General features: G+C 35.7%; 1 protein-coding gene across 3 annotated transcripts in view; it reads right to left on the reverse strand.

Annotated features, from left to right (window-relative positions):
• The window catches only part of CFAP44 (cilia and flagella associated protein 44), a 166863-nt gene that overhangs the window by 92020 nt on the left and 60120 nt on the right, over positions 1-14723 (reverse strand). For all 3 annotated transcript variants that reach the window (XM_047724893.1, XM_047724889.1, XM_047724890.1), the window contains 5 exons: positions 6944-7089; positions 5969-6239; positions 3432-3487; positions 3111-3273; positions 1332-1462 (listed from right to left, as the gene is read on the reverse strand). In XM_047724893.1, coding sequence (XP_047580849.1) covers positions 1332-1462; positions 3111-3273; positions 3432-3487; positions 5969-6239; positions 6944-7089 — 767 coding nt within the window. The remainder of the gene's footprint in view (positions 1-1331; positions 1463-3110; positions 3274-3431; positions 3488-5968; positions 6240-6943; positions 7090-14723) is intronic.

The raw sequence follows: 14723 nt of genomic DNA on the forward strand, positions 1-14723 counted from the left end.
AACCAGATAATAAATTTTTATTACATAATTTGGTTTATAAAAAATCATTTTATTTTTAAAATTTTTATACTATTTTTTAATGCCAGCATAGTTAATACAGTGTTATATTAGCTTCAGGTGTACAATACAAGTGATTTCAATACTTCCATACATCACCTGGTGCTCATCACAAGTGCCCTCTGTAATCCCCATCACCTGTCTCACACATCCCTCCTTCCACCTCTTCTCTAGTACCCATCAGTTCACTCCCTATAGTTGAGTCTATTACCCTTTGCTCATTTGTTTTTTAAATTCCACAAGTGAAATCATGGTATATGTCTTCCTCTGACTGCTTATTTTGCTTAGCATTACTCTCTAGTCCAACCATGTCATTTCAAATGGCAAGATTTCATTCTTTTTTATGGCTGAATATTCCATTGTATACATATACCACATCTTCTTTACCCATTCATCTATCTATGGACTTGGGCTGCTTCCATAATTTGGCTATTGTAAAAAAAAAAAAATGCTGCTATAAACATAGGGGTGTATGTATCCCTCTGAATTAGTTTTTTTTCTTTTTTTATTTCTTGGGTAAATACCAGTAGTGTGATTACTGGATCATTAGGTAGCTCTAGCTTTAACTTTTTGAGGAACCTCCATACTGCTTTCCATAGTAGATGCACCAATTTGCATTCCCAACAGTTCACAAAGTTTTTTTTTCTCCACATCACTGCCAATACTTGCTGTTCTTGTGTTTTTTATTTTAGCCATTCTGACAGGTATGAGGTGATATCCCATCACATTTTTTATTTGAATTTCCCTGATGATGGGAAATGTTGAGCATCTTTTCATGTGTCTGTTGGCCATCTGGACATCTTCTTTGGAGAAATGTATGTTCATGTATTCTCATTTTTAAATCAGTTTTTCAGTGTTGAGTTGAAAAATCTTATTTATTTATTTATTTATTATTTTTGAGAGAGAGAGAGAGAGAGCAAGCAGGTGAGGAGGAGCAGAGAAAGAGAGAATCTCAAGCAGGGTCCATGCATGGAGCCCAACACAGGGCTCAATCTCATGATCATGACCTCAGCTGAAATCAAGAGTCAGATGCTTAACTGACTGAGCCACCCTGGTGCTCTGAAAAATCTAATTGTTAAATTCCCCAGATTTGAATTTCTCAGAAAGCTCAAGAAGATATCAGTAGCAGTGACAAAAGTATTCCTTGAGATCTCAAGAGTTAGTAGTTACTCTAGAACACCTCTTACCTGACCACTTCGATTAAGCCACTGTGAACAACTCCATTCAAATATATGTTCTCAAACATCTTAACTTGCAGGAAATATGGATCCTACCTATTCTGTAGTTTCATGAGGCCAATCTGATGTTTCTCTTTTTCCCAAGCTAATTCTTTTTCCACTTGTTGAATTTTAAAAGCTGTTTTCCTGCCAATCTCAGCACGAATTTTGGAATCTATATCAAAATCCTGCAAAAAGTAGATTTGTTCAACAAAATGGGTACTTTTATCCATGTGTATTATCAATCTTATTTCATACACAGATACAGATTAAGTTTTGTACTCAATTTCATGTTGCATTACAATTCTCTCCCAAATATGACAAACTCTTTGTTCTAGAAAAAAAATACTTATAATTTTATTTCCACAAAATATGGAGAAAAGTTCTCAGAACTAATACCACAAATAAGGTTATATATTAAAAGATTTTCCAACAATAAAAAACAATGAATAACAGAATATTTGGAGAGTGTACAGAGTTAAAAAAATAATAGTAATTCCACCACCCCAAAGCAACTACTGGCACATAGTCAGCTAGGCACAGGATAGACATCCATGGCATATCTTCCCATATGACCTCACCCAGGAAAGACAGCTAGTCTTTGGTGTCTTTTTTTTTTTTTTAAAGATTTTATTTATTTTTTTGATAGACAGAGATCACAAGTAGGCAGAGAGGCAGGCAGAGAGAGAGGAGGAAGCAGGCTCCCCGTGGAGCAGAGAGCCCAATGTGGGGCTCGATCCCAGGACCCTGGGATCATGACCTGAGCCGAAGGCAGAGGCTTTAACCCACTGAGCCACCCAGGTGCCCCACCTTTGGTGTCTTTTTGAGGTTGCCAAATTCCAGCTGGATGTCCTTCACCAAGGGGGCCATTTCTCCCATAAGGATACTTAGGGGGCTAATGTCTTTTGCCTTTACTCTTGAAAAAACATCAGGGCACACATTCAGACTAAATTGTAAGTACTAATTAATCTTTCCAGGGGTGTTTCTGTTTTAAGTAATGATATATATAAAATGCTTAGCCACAGAACTCACCTCATGTGTTCTTTATTTTGATTTTACCCTTATTCTAATAAATGTCAATTTTTTTCATAGTAAAATAGATAAATATCTTTTAACCATTATGGGTTGGCCTTTTAATCAGTGTGAATTATCCATTATTATTTCACCAAAGCATTTTTCACATGGAATTGGCTAGGTGACTCGAAAATTATATGTATAGTTAGGATGTAAATTCTGGCTTTTTATTTGATTAGGTTCTTGACACCAATTCTACTTAGGAAGAAATATACAATGAAAAGAAAAAAACTAGCAGGCAGATGGGGATTTGTCATAAGTCAGAAAAGAAAAAAAAATACAAAATTAGCCTGAACAATTTGTTAATTCTCCCTATAGATACAACTATACTAAGTCATCTTTTAAAAATTCTGTGGACCTATCAGTTACTATCTTTTCAACAGATCTGGTGAATTATAGAAATAGAATCACAGAGAATTAAAATATATGTGTACCTTTACAATGGTTGGATATCTTGCCTAGGTACAGTATGGGTTGATAACCAGATTCAAATCTGTATTTATATCTTACCTTGTTACCGCCCCGCCCCCCAAAAGTGAGGTAGCTAAATCTGGAAGTAAACTTAGTGTTATATAAGGAGACTCTTCTGTATCCAAACCAAGTTGGGTATCAAATTCTATATTTCAGCTGCTGCCAACATGCTGACATGATAAGGGGAAGCTTAAAGATGATTTTAAGGAGTCCCTACTTTATCAACAGAATAGTCTTTATCCAAAAAAAATTGTATGTTAAAAATTAAAGTTAAATTTATTTTAGGCTTACTGTTCGCTTAAACTGCATATGCTTTGGTAATCCTTGATTCATTTCTAGAAGTTTCCAAAATTCATTCCTCAAAGCTTTGAGTTTTTCTCTCTTCCCAGCCTTTATTTCTTCCACTTCTTTCATTAACTTGTCATGTTGTCTTTTTCTTCTAGCATTCTCAATACTGAAAACAGAAATTGAAAAGGATAATGAGATACAGAAACAGCAAAAGAGGAAACAAGGACTCAATAATTTGGAAATTTTTTTGGCTTGGTCAAATTCTATAAAATGCCATTTTGCAACAGCTCAGGGCTAATTAGTGTTTATCAAAAATTTCCATACCTATAGGCTTTGGGATCTTCAATATCTTCTGGAATTGGCTCTGTTTCAATTCCAAACTGTAGAAAGGGAAGAAATGGTTAATCTTTTAAATTGCATATTTCTCTTAAAATATCTAATATGAAGTAAACTGAGTTTTTTCCTCTGCCAATTTCTATTATAGGCCTGCAAAGTACTTTTGCAAGAAATAAACAAGGGAAAATTAGGAGGAAAACTGCAATTGATTAAACTTATTTGTTTCTGCTTTATTTAAAGAGGTAGATAGAAAAAAGTCCTGAAAACTAATGGGTATGCAAAATATTAATATTACTATAATTCTGCTCCAAAATTTGAATTGCTAATATCATGAGTTACTAACAAAGAATACACACAAATTTTCTAGGTCATTTGTTTTAAAATTCTGTATTTTAGCTTATGCCCCTTTATATATGCATAAGTCTCCCTAAATACCTTACATATATATAGGAAGATTTTAAAATATATATTTTTTAAATTAAATTTTTTTGAGTATCATTGATATACAATATTTTTTAAACTTTAAGCATTTCACTTGAGCTTACTAAAAAAAAAAAAAAAGACATACAGTGACATATGCAGGAATAATACAGTTCCCCTCCTTGAGAAAGAAAGATGAAATCAGAAATATGAATCTCCTTTTAGTAAGCAAATTAGTTTAAGGGAACTATGAGGTAAATCACTTAAAATTACTTTGCTTATTCGGGTGCTATGCTATAAAATTTAAGGAAGGAGAATTATAATCCAGTGAACCAAATGAAGTCTGAGATTGTTAGCTGATTAGTTCCTAAGTAAAATTGAACTTGTTTATTCTCTATTCTTTTTCATAACAGATAGGTCTCTGGTTTATTGCCATTCCTAATGAAGAAATATGGACTATTTTTTGAAGAAGTTGTATTATTACAGTTCTAGTTTTTACACATATGAAATGTAAATCTACATATTTTTGTGTAGGATAAGGTTCAGAACTTTATTTTTTTCAAGTAATCTCTACACCCCAACATGGGGCTCAAACTCACAATCCAGGGATCAAGAGTTAAATACTCTACTGACTGAACCATCCAAGTACCCCAAAATTTAGAACTTTAGTAAAAGTGAAGTCATAAGACATGACCAGTAGAAGAGACATTGATGGCTAATACATTGTAATTACTGTTAATCACTTATGACATAACTTGATTGAATTTTATTTTTCTATTCTTTTTTTTCCAGAGCCAAGCCCCTTGGTTTTCCATTAGCAGTGTGATCTCCAGGATACCCAACCAACCATCTCTTGGCCTCAGCTGTTTATAATAAATTTGAATTAAACAGAGTTGCTACCAACTGTGCCAAAATACAGGCCAATTATTCTCAATCCCAGCTGCACATTGGAGTCATGGGGGCTGAGACCCAGGAAGAAGGCTAGATATTTTATAAAATACCGATACCTGGCCCTCACTTTCAGATATTCTGATTTAATTGCTCCTGGCTGGGGCTCAGGAATCTGTACTTTTAAGGGCTTCCCAACAGATTCTAAAGTAAGATCCTTAGACCTATGCAGAGCTTAGTACTCTATTTATTCAGTTTTTTCTGATTCTGTCTTCCTAAAAGCAGAGTTCACATCAGGGACATAAGAAATACCGATTAAATTCATATATAAAAGGATGCTATTATACAAATGTGAAATGGGTTTTTTCTGTCCAATATAGATTTCCATAGGAAGAGCTAGCACTAGGTAGAAAGAAAAAGATTCTCTTATTCTTACACTTTCCCCTTCTGTAATTCTTCTTTCTGAGCAGGAGCTCTTTGGACAACAGTCCATTCTCCTAATTTTGCTTCTATTAATAGAAATGAAAATTTACCTGCTCAAATCTGCCCTACTTTTTTGTATCTTCTTTTAAAGTTGGTTACCTATTAAATGGAATGCCAGTGTATTCACAGGAATTTTAACTATGGTCTTTTTAATACAATTCCCTCTACTTGAGGAACAATTCAAATGGTTATTAGTGATTTTTTTTTCCCAAAGGAACTACTTTGTCATGTGGTAGGGCAAATGGATATAATTTGGGGATCAATCTTCATTACAAATCCAACGATACACTCTGCTTAAGAATAGAATAATTTAACTGAATCTTTGGTCATGATCCATATTGTCATATTCTAATATTTAAAACTACCACTTTTACAACTCCTTTCAAACACACAAATTATGGTATACTTCCCATATATGCCCGTTCATTAAGTGAATAAATGAAAAGCAAAATATTTTTCTGAAAAAGTTGTACATTTTGAAAACAAAGAAATTTAACCCAGAAAGTGATTGATATAGAAAAAAATTACTCAGTCTTTTTAAATTGGGGAATTCTATACCTTTAGTGTTATAGGGGAATTCAGTGACTTTAATATTTAATAACAGAGGCACCAGAAAGTCAAAATTCTATCAAAGAATAGACTATAAAGTAAATGAGTTTTCAATTTTTAAAGAAAGTAATTTTGACATCACTACCTTAAAATTAATTTCTTTATCATTGTTATTAGTTACATACCCTAGGAGATGGCACTTCAGCTTTGATGTCTTTCTTTAGCTCAAATTCAGAAAAAATGGTGAAAACAAAGATATTACTATCTGCTCCAGTAGTCACCAAGAAACGGTCATCAAAACTAGTACAGATGCCTTTAATACATCCATAATTATTGTCATGGATATTGAAGTGCCAGTAGTCCTCTGTATTAATCAATGAAGGCTTATTTTGACTTAGGATATAGACTCGAATTGCTCCATTTTGCATTCCACAAAACATCATATCTTGGTGAATGCTAGGAAACATAAATTGTTCTTCATATTAATCTGAAAATGTTTAATTTTAAATTAATTGACAAATGGCTAAATTTTATTAACAAAAATGTTATAGACTACATTGTGCCCCCCCATTCAAATTTTGAAGCCCTAAGGAACTATGGCAGCCCTAGCAAACTGTACAAAAGAGTAAAAGGAGAAGAAAAGCCAATTTGAAATTTGGAGCTATTATATTTGATCTTCAAAAGAATGACTGGCATATATGCTTCTCAATTATTAAATCTCAATTTGTGACTATCACAAATAATATTTGTGATTTATTATTGTGATAATATATCACAAATAAATCACATTATGATAATAATATCACAAATAAATCACAAATGTGATTATCAATCACTTAAAAATCTCAATTTGTGATTTCTCCAGAATCATAGCAACACTGAACCTTCATTATTTGACCAAGCAGTAGCATACCCCTGAGTAAATCCCTACAAACCTATTGTGTGAAAAACAAATTCTGACAGAATATTTGATAAAGGGACTTGAAATATAGTTTTGGAATTAGCTTTGATTCTATTCATTATTCAATTTATTTAACTAGAAAATGTTCATATACTTCTCCAATTGGACAGATCTTCTAAAATGAACAATATTCATGATGTGCAACAACACAGGCATAAATGGGATTGGTTTTTTTAAGGCTTTCTGAAATTCAGTTCACCTGAAAGTGATAGTTTGGATGGGATTATCCTCTGTATCTTCAAGAAGACGAAAATCAAAAGGTTCATCTTTCTTTTTTGTGATAGCAGTACTCTGGTCAGATGAGGGGAACTCACAGTGATATAGAAAACCAGCATCATAGCCACCCTGGAAAAGAGAAAAATAACATGGAAAGTAGTATTTAAATATAAGATACATATGACCACATGAGGATTTTTATATTATTTCAAATTTTAAAACCTAAAATAGAGGTCTTAAAACATCTATTTTGATATGATTTCTATGATTATAGATAAGGTTTTATAAAGTATCTCCACTGTCTATTTATATGCAACTATACAATTATACAATAATAAAACACCTTACAGTAATTTGCTTTCCACTTAGAAGTTATTATAAGAGAGATACCACTTCCGATTACCTACTGAATTCCATTTTATTTCAGGTATTATTTTGCATTTAGTATTTAGTAATAGAGTTGTGTAGGACATGGTGTTCAGAGCTAGTTTTGAGTATAGTGCATTGCTCTTCTCCCAGAGGGAATGGGCAGTTCTGGAAGTGGCAGCTTAGAGGCTTAGAAGCTCAGCAGAGCATTCTGTTGCCTCATGGGCTTAGGAAGAAGAAAAGAAATCACAGGATCCTCCAAGGAGAAGGAGACACAGTAAACACACCTTCCATTGCAACCCTGGAGCACTACACACTGCATGTATGAGTCTCAATCACTGAACAGATGAAAGTGATCTAGGATTTCTAGCTGCTTTCCAGGACCAAAAATAAATTTCCAGGAAACAATGTCAACATATCTCAACAAATGCTATAGTTTTTCACATACAAGGTCAATTATTCAACTTTTTTAAAAAACCAACTAGGCATACTAGCTAAGATAAGACTTGATTATCTTAAATCAAAGGACAAACAAGATTATGGTGGGAATATAAACTGGTGCAGACACCCTAAAGCCAATACGGTGGTTCCTCAAAAAGTTAAAAATTGAACTACTCTACAGCCCAGCAGTTGCACTATAGGTATTTATCCAAAGGATACAAACATAGTGATTTGAAGGGAAACATGCACTCCAATGTTTATAGCAACAAGGTCCACAATAGCCAAAATATGGAAAGAGCCCAGATGTCCATCAACAGATGAATGGATAAAGAAGATGTAGTATGTATACATATAATGGGACACTACCCAGCCATTTAAAAAATGAAATCTTGCTATTTGCAATGATATGGGTGGAACTAGAGGGTATAATGCTAAGTGAAATGAGTCAATCAGAGAAAGACAAATACCATATGATTTCACTCATATGTGGAATTTAAGAAACAAAAACAGATGAACATAGGGAAAGGGAAGGAAAAGTAAAATAAGATGAAAACAGAAAATGAGGCTAACCTTAAGACTCTTGACTACAGGAAACAAATTGACGGTTGCTGGAGGGGAGGTGGGGGGGATGTTATAACTGGGAGATGGGCATGTAAAGAGCACTGGGTGTTATATGCAACTGAGGAATCACTAAATTCTACCCCTGAAACTAATAATACACTATATGTTAACAAAATTGAATTTAAAGAGATTTTAAAAAGACAAATCAAAGTTATGAGATATTGAGATATTTACAAAATGGACTTCAAATAACCAAGATTAGAATATATAAAGATTCTGAAGCCAAATGGAAAATTTAAGAAGTCATCTGGAATCTATAAAAAAATTAAATGGAAAAAATAAAATTCTAGAACAAATAAAATGACAAATTACAATCAGTAGATGAGTTTGAAAGCAACTAGACACAGCAGAGTTATAAAGCTGGAACAGAGATCAGATAAAGTAGTCAGGCCAAGGCAGGAGAAAGAAAAGAAAAATGGAAAATACCCCCCCGAAAAAGGCCAGTGTGTGTGTAAAGTACATACAGGACATAGTAATAAGGGTTAATATACAGAAAACTGAAATCCCAGCAGAAACAAGTAAAAAGATGGGCCAGAGCAATATTATGGTAGATAACGGCTGTGAGTTTTCCAAAACTGAATAAAACTATATTGGGATTCAAGAAATGCTATGACCACCAGCAAGATAAATATGAAGAAACGACATGCTTTAACACAAAATTTTAAGCAAAGAGAAAAAGACAGACTAGGTGTCAAAGAAACAATAAAAAGAGATTATGCTGAGGGAAATAAGCAGAGAGTCAATTATCAGATGTTTTCACTTATTTGTGAAGCATAAGAAATAACACGGAGGACATGGGGAGATGGAGAGGAGAAGGGAGTTGGGGGAAACTGGAAGGGGAGATGAACCATGAGAGACTATGGACTCTGAAAAACAATCTGAGGGTTTTGAAGTGGTGGGGGGTGGGAGGTTGGGTGAGCCTGGTGGTGGGTATTATGGAGGGCACGGATTGCATGGAACACTGGGTGTGGTACATAAACAATGAATTCTAGTACACTGAAAAGAAATCTAATAAATAGATAAATAATGCAGCTGGTAGAATGGAAGACAAAAGAGGATTAAAAGATATCAAAGTTTGGGCGCCTGGGTGGCTAAGTTGGTTAAGCGACTGCCTTCGGCTCAGGTCATGATCCTGGAGTCCTGGGATCGAGTCCCGCATCAGGCTCCCAGCTCCATGGGGAGTCTGCTTCTCCCTCTGACCTTCTCCTCGCTCATGCTCTCTCTCACTGTCTCTCTCTCAAATAAATAAATAAAATGTTTTTTTTAAAAAAAGATATCAAAGTTTGAAAACAAAATTTCCAACAAAACTAATTTTTTTAAAAAGGCAAAATGAGGACACTTTAAGAACCCTCCAAAACCCCCAAAACAGAGAATTTGTCACTAGCAGACCTACATTAAATATATAACATATATTCTATATTTAAGGCAGAAGATGCAATTACAAAGATATAGAAAGGAATTAACAACAAGAAAAAGGATAAACCAAAGTGTATCAACAATATAATAGTAAAATACCTTTTGGGGATACAAATATATATATATATATATATATATATATATATATAGAAAGAGAGAGAGAGACAATATAGGACAATGGGGAGGGAGAGGATACATGGCATTAAAGTGCTCTAAGATCTTTTTTCTCTGAAATTAAAAGAATAAATTTATATCAAATTATTATTAATTTAAAGGTGCATATTATCTTCAGGATCACCTCTAAAAGGAGGAGTGCAAGGGAAGGAAAGAGAGGTTAAGAAAAAATTTGAAGTACTAGAGCATGTTTGTAAGATAAGAATTTAGTGAACAGAAGGAAATGGATGACACAGGAGACTGGGTGGCTTACTGCAGGAATAAACTATTGGAGGAAGGGAGAGGGGTGGGATCAAAAGGCTTCAGGAAGAGCGTCGTTGGACAGTTGCAGCAGACCATCATCAACTGGAACAACAGGCAACAACAGGCAGGGCAGACAAATCTTGTATGGATCCTCACAGGGTGTCAGATCTATTTAAGACAAGTCAAGGAAGGGGACCTGGGTGGCTCAGTGGGTTAAAGCCTCTGCCTTCGGCTCAGGTCATGATCCCGTGGTCCTGGGATCGAGCCCCACATCGGGCTCTCTGCTCAGCGGGGAGCCTGCTTCCTTTCCTCTCTCTGCTGGCCTCTCTGCCTACCTGTGATTTCTGTCTGTCAAAAAAACCAAAATCTTAAAAAAAAAAAAAAAAAAAAAGACAAGTCAAGGAAAATTTTATTTTCTCAGTGAAATGTGAGAGACGATTATCTTAGAAGGCAAGGGAGGGTGCAGCATGTCTGAGGGGAGGAAGAATTACATCAGTAATTCAGCCAAGTGACAGAGCCAACAGTGCTGGGCGGGAGAATGGGCCAGCAGCATGAGCATGGACTTGAGAACTGCAGTCACAACCTCACAGGGAGACTGGTCTTCTACACAGTGTATTTGGTTGCAGGCACGGAGCTGGCAAATATCTGCATCAAGAAGAATCAGCGGCACTACCTCTGTCAATTGTACCTTAATCTTGCATGCTGGTGGAGCTTAATGGTTAAAAGCATGGACTCGAGGCCCAAACTGCCTGAGTCCACATCCTGGTTCCACCTCTCGTTAGTTATATGACCTTGGATAAGTGACATAACCTCTCCCTGCCTTGGTTTCTTCTTATGCAACATGCAAATTATAAGAGAATTTATTTTATAGGGTGGTTAGTAAATCACTTAGAAGGGTGCTCTGTACGGAATAAATAGGTTTCCATTTCCACAAATAAAAAATACCAGATACCCAGTTAAATATGAATTTCAGGTAACAAATACACCTAGGGCAAGTATGTCTCATATAATATTTATTGGGCAATCCTAAAAATAAGCAGTGAATGTGTTTGTTAAATAATAATTTTTGCATGTGTTTCAAGGATACTAGAATGCTATTACATTGTATTACAGTTGTTTCTGTGCCTCTCTCCTCCTGATATGAAGGAATTTCCTGAGGGCAGGAAACATGCCTTATTTATCCCTATGCCCTTGAACCCCACACAATAGTAGTCATCAACCATTGTTTCATAAAGATGGACAAAGCATCACTACTTTCTATCCTTTTTGCTGCTTGCCTCCCTAGAAGTTGCTAACAAAGATGTATGTCTAGGAAAAAATGAACATGGGGAGAAGTTAATGCTCATTACTCCTTGTAGTAACAATCCTTGGCTAGTCAGTGTTCTGGCCTGGCCAAAGAGCTGGGATAGGTTGTGCATAAATGGTAATCTCTCACTTACAGATATACCTCAGAGATAATAGGGGTTCAATTCCAGACCACCTCAATAAAGCTACTATTGCAATAAAGTGAGTCAAATGATTTTTTGTTTCCCAGTGCATATGAAAGTTATGTTTACAATATACCATAGTTTATTAAGTATGTAATAGCATTATGTCTAAGAAAAAAATGTACATACCTTAATTTAAAAATACTTTATTGCCCAAAACTTCTAACTGTAATCTGAGCTTTGGGCAGTCTTAATCTTCTTGCTGATGGAGGGTCTCACCTCAACATTGATGGCTGCTGACTGATCAGGGTGGTGGTTGCTGAAGGCTGGGGTGGCCACAGCCATTTCTTAAAATAAGGCAATAATGAAGTTTGCTGCATCAATTGACTTTTCCTTTCATGAATTTCTCTGTTGCATGCAATGTTGTTAGTTAACATTTTACTCAGGGTAGAACTTCTTTCAAAATTGGAGTCAATCCTCTCAAACCTTGCTGCAGCTTATCAAATAGGTTTATGTGTTATTCTAAATCCTTTGTTGCCATTTCAACCATCTTCATGGCATCTTCACAAGGAGTAGATGTCATCTCAAGAAACCACTTTTTTTTTACCCATCCATAAGAAGCAACTCCTCATCTGTTACCATTTTTATCATGGGATTGCAGCCAATTCAGTCCCATCTTCAGGGTCCATTTATAATTCTAGTTCTCTTGCTATTTCTACCACAACTGCAGTTTCTTCCTCCACTCAAGTCCCGAACCCTCAGAGTCATCCGTGAGGGTTAGAATCAACTTCTTCCAAGAAATCCTGTTAATGTTGATATTTTGACCTCTTCCCATGAATCTAGAATGGTGAATTCTTTCCAGAAGTTTTTCCATTGACTTTGCCCAGATCCGTTAGAGGAATTGCAATCTATGGCACCCATAGCCTTACAAAGCATATTTCTTAGATAATAAGACTTGAAAGTTTAAATTACTCCCTGATTCACAGGCTGCAAAATGGATGTTGCACTAGCGGGCATGACAATAACATTAATCTCACTGTATGTCTCCATCAGAGTTCTTGGGTGACCAGATGCATTGTCAATGAGCAGTAATATTTTGAAAGAATCTTTTTTTCTGAGGAGTAGGTCTCAACAGTGGGCTTAAAATATCCAGTAAACCATGTTGTAAACAGATGTGCTGTCATCTAGCTTTGTTGTTCCATTTATAGAGCACTGGCATAGACTTAATGTAATTCCTAAGGTCCAGGATTTTCAGAATGGTAAATGAGCACTGGCTTCAACTTAAGTCACCAGCTGCATTAGCCTCTGACAAGAAAAACAACCTATTCTTTGAAGCCAGGCATTGACTTCTCTCTGAAAGTCCTACATGGTATTTTCTTCCGCAATGAGACTGGTTCATCTACACTGAAAATCTCTTGCTCAGGGCCCCTGGGTGGCTGAGTCAATTAAGTGTCTACCTTAGGCTCAGCTTGTGATCCCAGGGTCCTGGGATTGAGCCCCATGTCAGGCTCCCTGCTCAGTGGGAAATCTGCTTCTCCCTCTCCCTCTGCTGCTCTCTCAGCTCATTCTCTCACTATCTCTCAAGTAAATATATAAAATATATTTTTTTAAAAGTCTCTTGTTCAGTGTAGCTATCTTCATGAATTACCTTAGCCAGATCTTCTGGAGAACTTGCTACAGCTTCTACATCAGCACTTATTACTTTGCCTTACACTTCTGTGTTATGGAGAAGGCTTCTTTCCTTCTTTTCTGAAACCGCATGAACCAAACTCTGCTAAATTCCAACTTTTCTTCTACAGCTTCCTCTTCTCTCTCAGCCTGCGTAGATTTAGAGATTTAGGGCCCTGCTCTAGATTAGGCTTTGGCTTAAGGGAATGTTGTGGCTGGTTTGATCTTGTATCCAGACCACTGAGAATTTCTCCATATTGGCAATAAGCCTGTTTTTCTTTCTTACTATTCATGTGTTCACTAGACTAGCGCTTTTAATTTCCTTCAAGAACTTTTTGTTTGCATTCACAAGTTGGCCAACTGTTTGGCACAAGAAGTCTAGTTTTTGGCCTATCTTGGCTTTTGACCTGCCTTCCTCACTGAGCTTAATCATTCTAGCTTTTGATTTAAAGTGAGAAGCATGTGACTCTTGCTTTCACTTGAACAATTAGAAGCCATTGTAAGGTTGTTAACTGGCCTGATTTCAATATTATTATATCTCAGAGAATAGGAAAGCCCAAGAAGAGGGAGAGAGGCAAGGGAATGGCTGGTTAGTGGAGCAGTCAAAACACACACCATATTTATCATTAAGTTTGTGGTCTAATATGGGTGTGGTTCATGACTCCCCCCAACAACTACAATACCAACAAAGATCAACGACCACAGATCATAACAACAAAGAATAATAATGAGAAAGTTTGAAATACTGCAAGAGTTACAAAATGTGACACAAAAACATGATGTGAGCCAATGTTTTTGGGAAAATGATGCCAATAAACTTGCTCAACACAGGATTGCCACAAACCAATTGGTGACAATCAAAGTATCTGTGAAGTACAATAAAATAGGGTATGCCTGTATACTTTTATGTCAATTATTACTTTTGTTGGTGAATGGAGATGAAATTTGTGACAAATTTATAATGAAGGAAATCTTGCTTTGCAATTGATCTATATCTTATGATAGGAGTAGAAAATGTATAATTAGAGGATATCGTTGTCACAATACTGTGACAATTCTTGGTGTCTATCTCCCTGATATCCATTTTTCTCTTCTTCTTTACTAACCAAATCTCAATTTTGTTCAGAGTGGCAATGTGACCACCTAAAAACAGCCATCTTCCCAAACTTTCGCGTGGCCACACAGCACAGCTGCAAATAACAAAATGCAAGCAAAAGTTTACAGGATAGTGTGCCCGTTATTTTCAAAATGTCACTTAGTTGCACAATTTAAAAGGCCGTAGAATCAACTGGAAGAATCCTTAGCCCTTTGCCCTTCTATCTTTAATTCTTCTCCCCTTTGACCTCCTGGAACATGTATGATTGTTATAGATGATAGCATAATAAGCAGACATAAAAGAGATATCAA

Source organism: Lutra lutra, chromosome 1 (genome assembly GCF_902655055.1).
Source record: "Lutra lutra chromosome 1, mLutLut1.2, whole genome shotgun sequence".
Classification (NCBI taxonomy): Eukaryota; Metazoa; Chordata; class Mammalia; order Carnivora; family Mustelidae; genus Lutra; species Lutra lutra.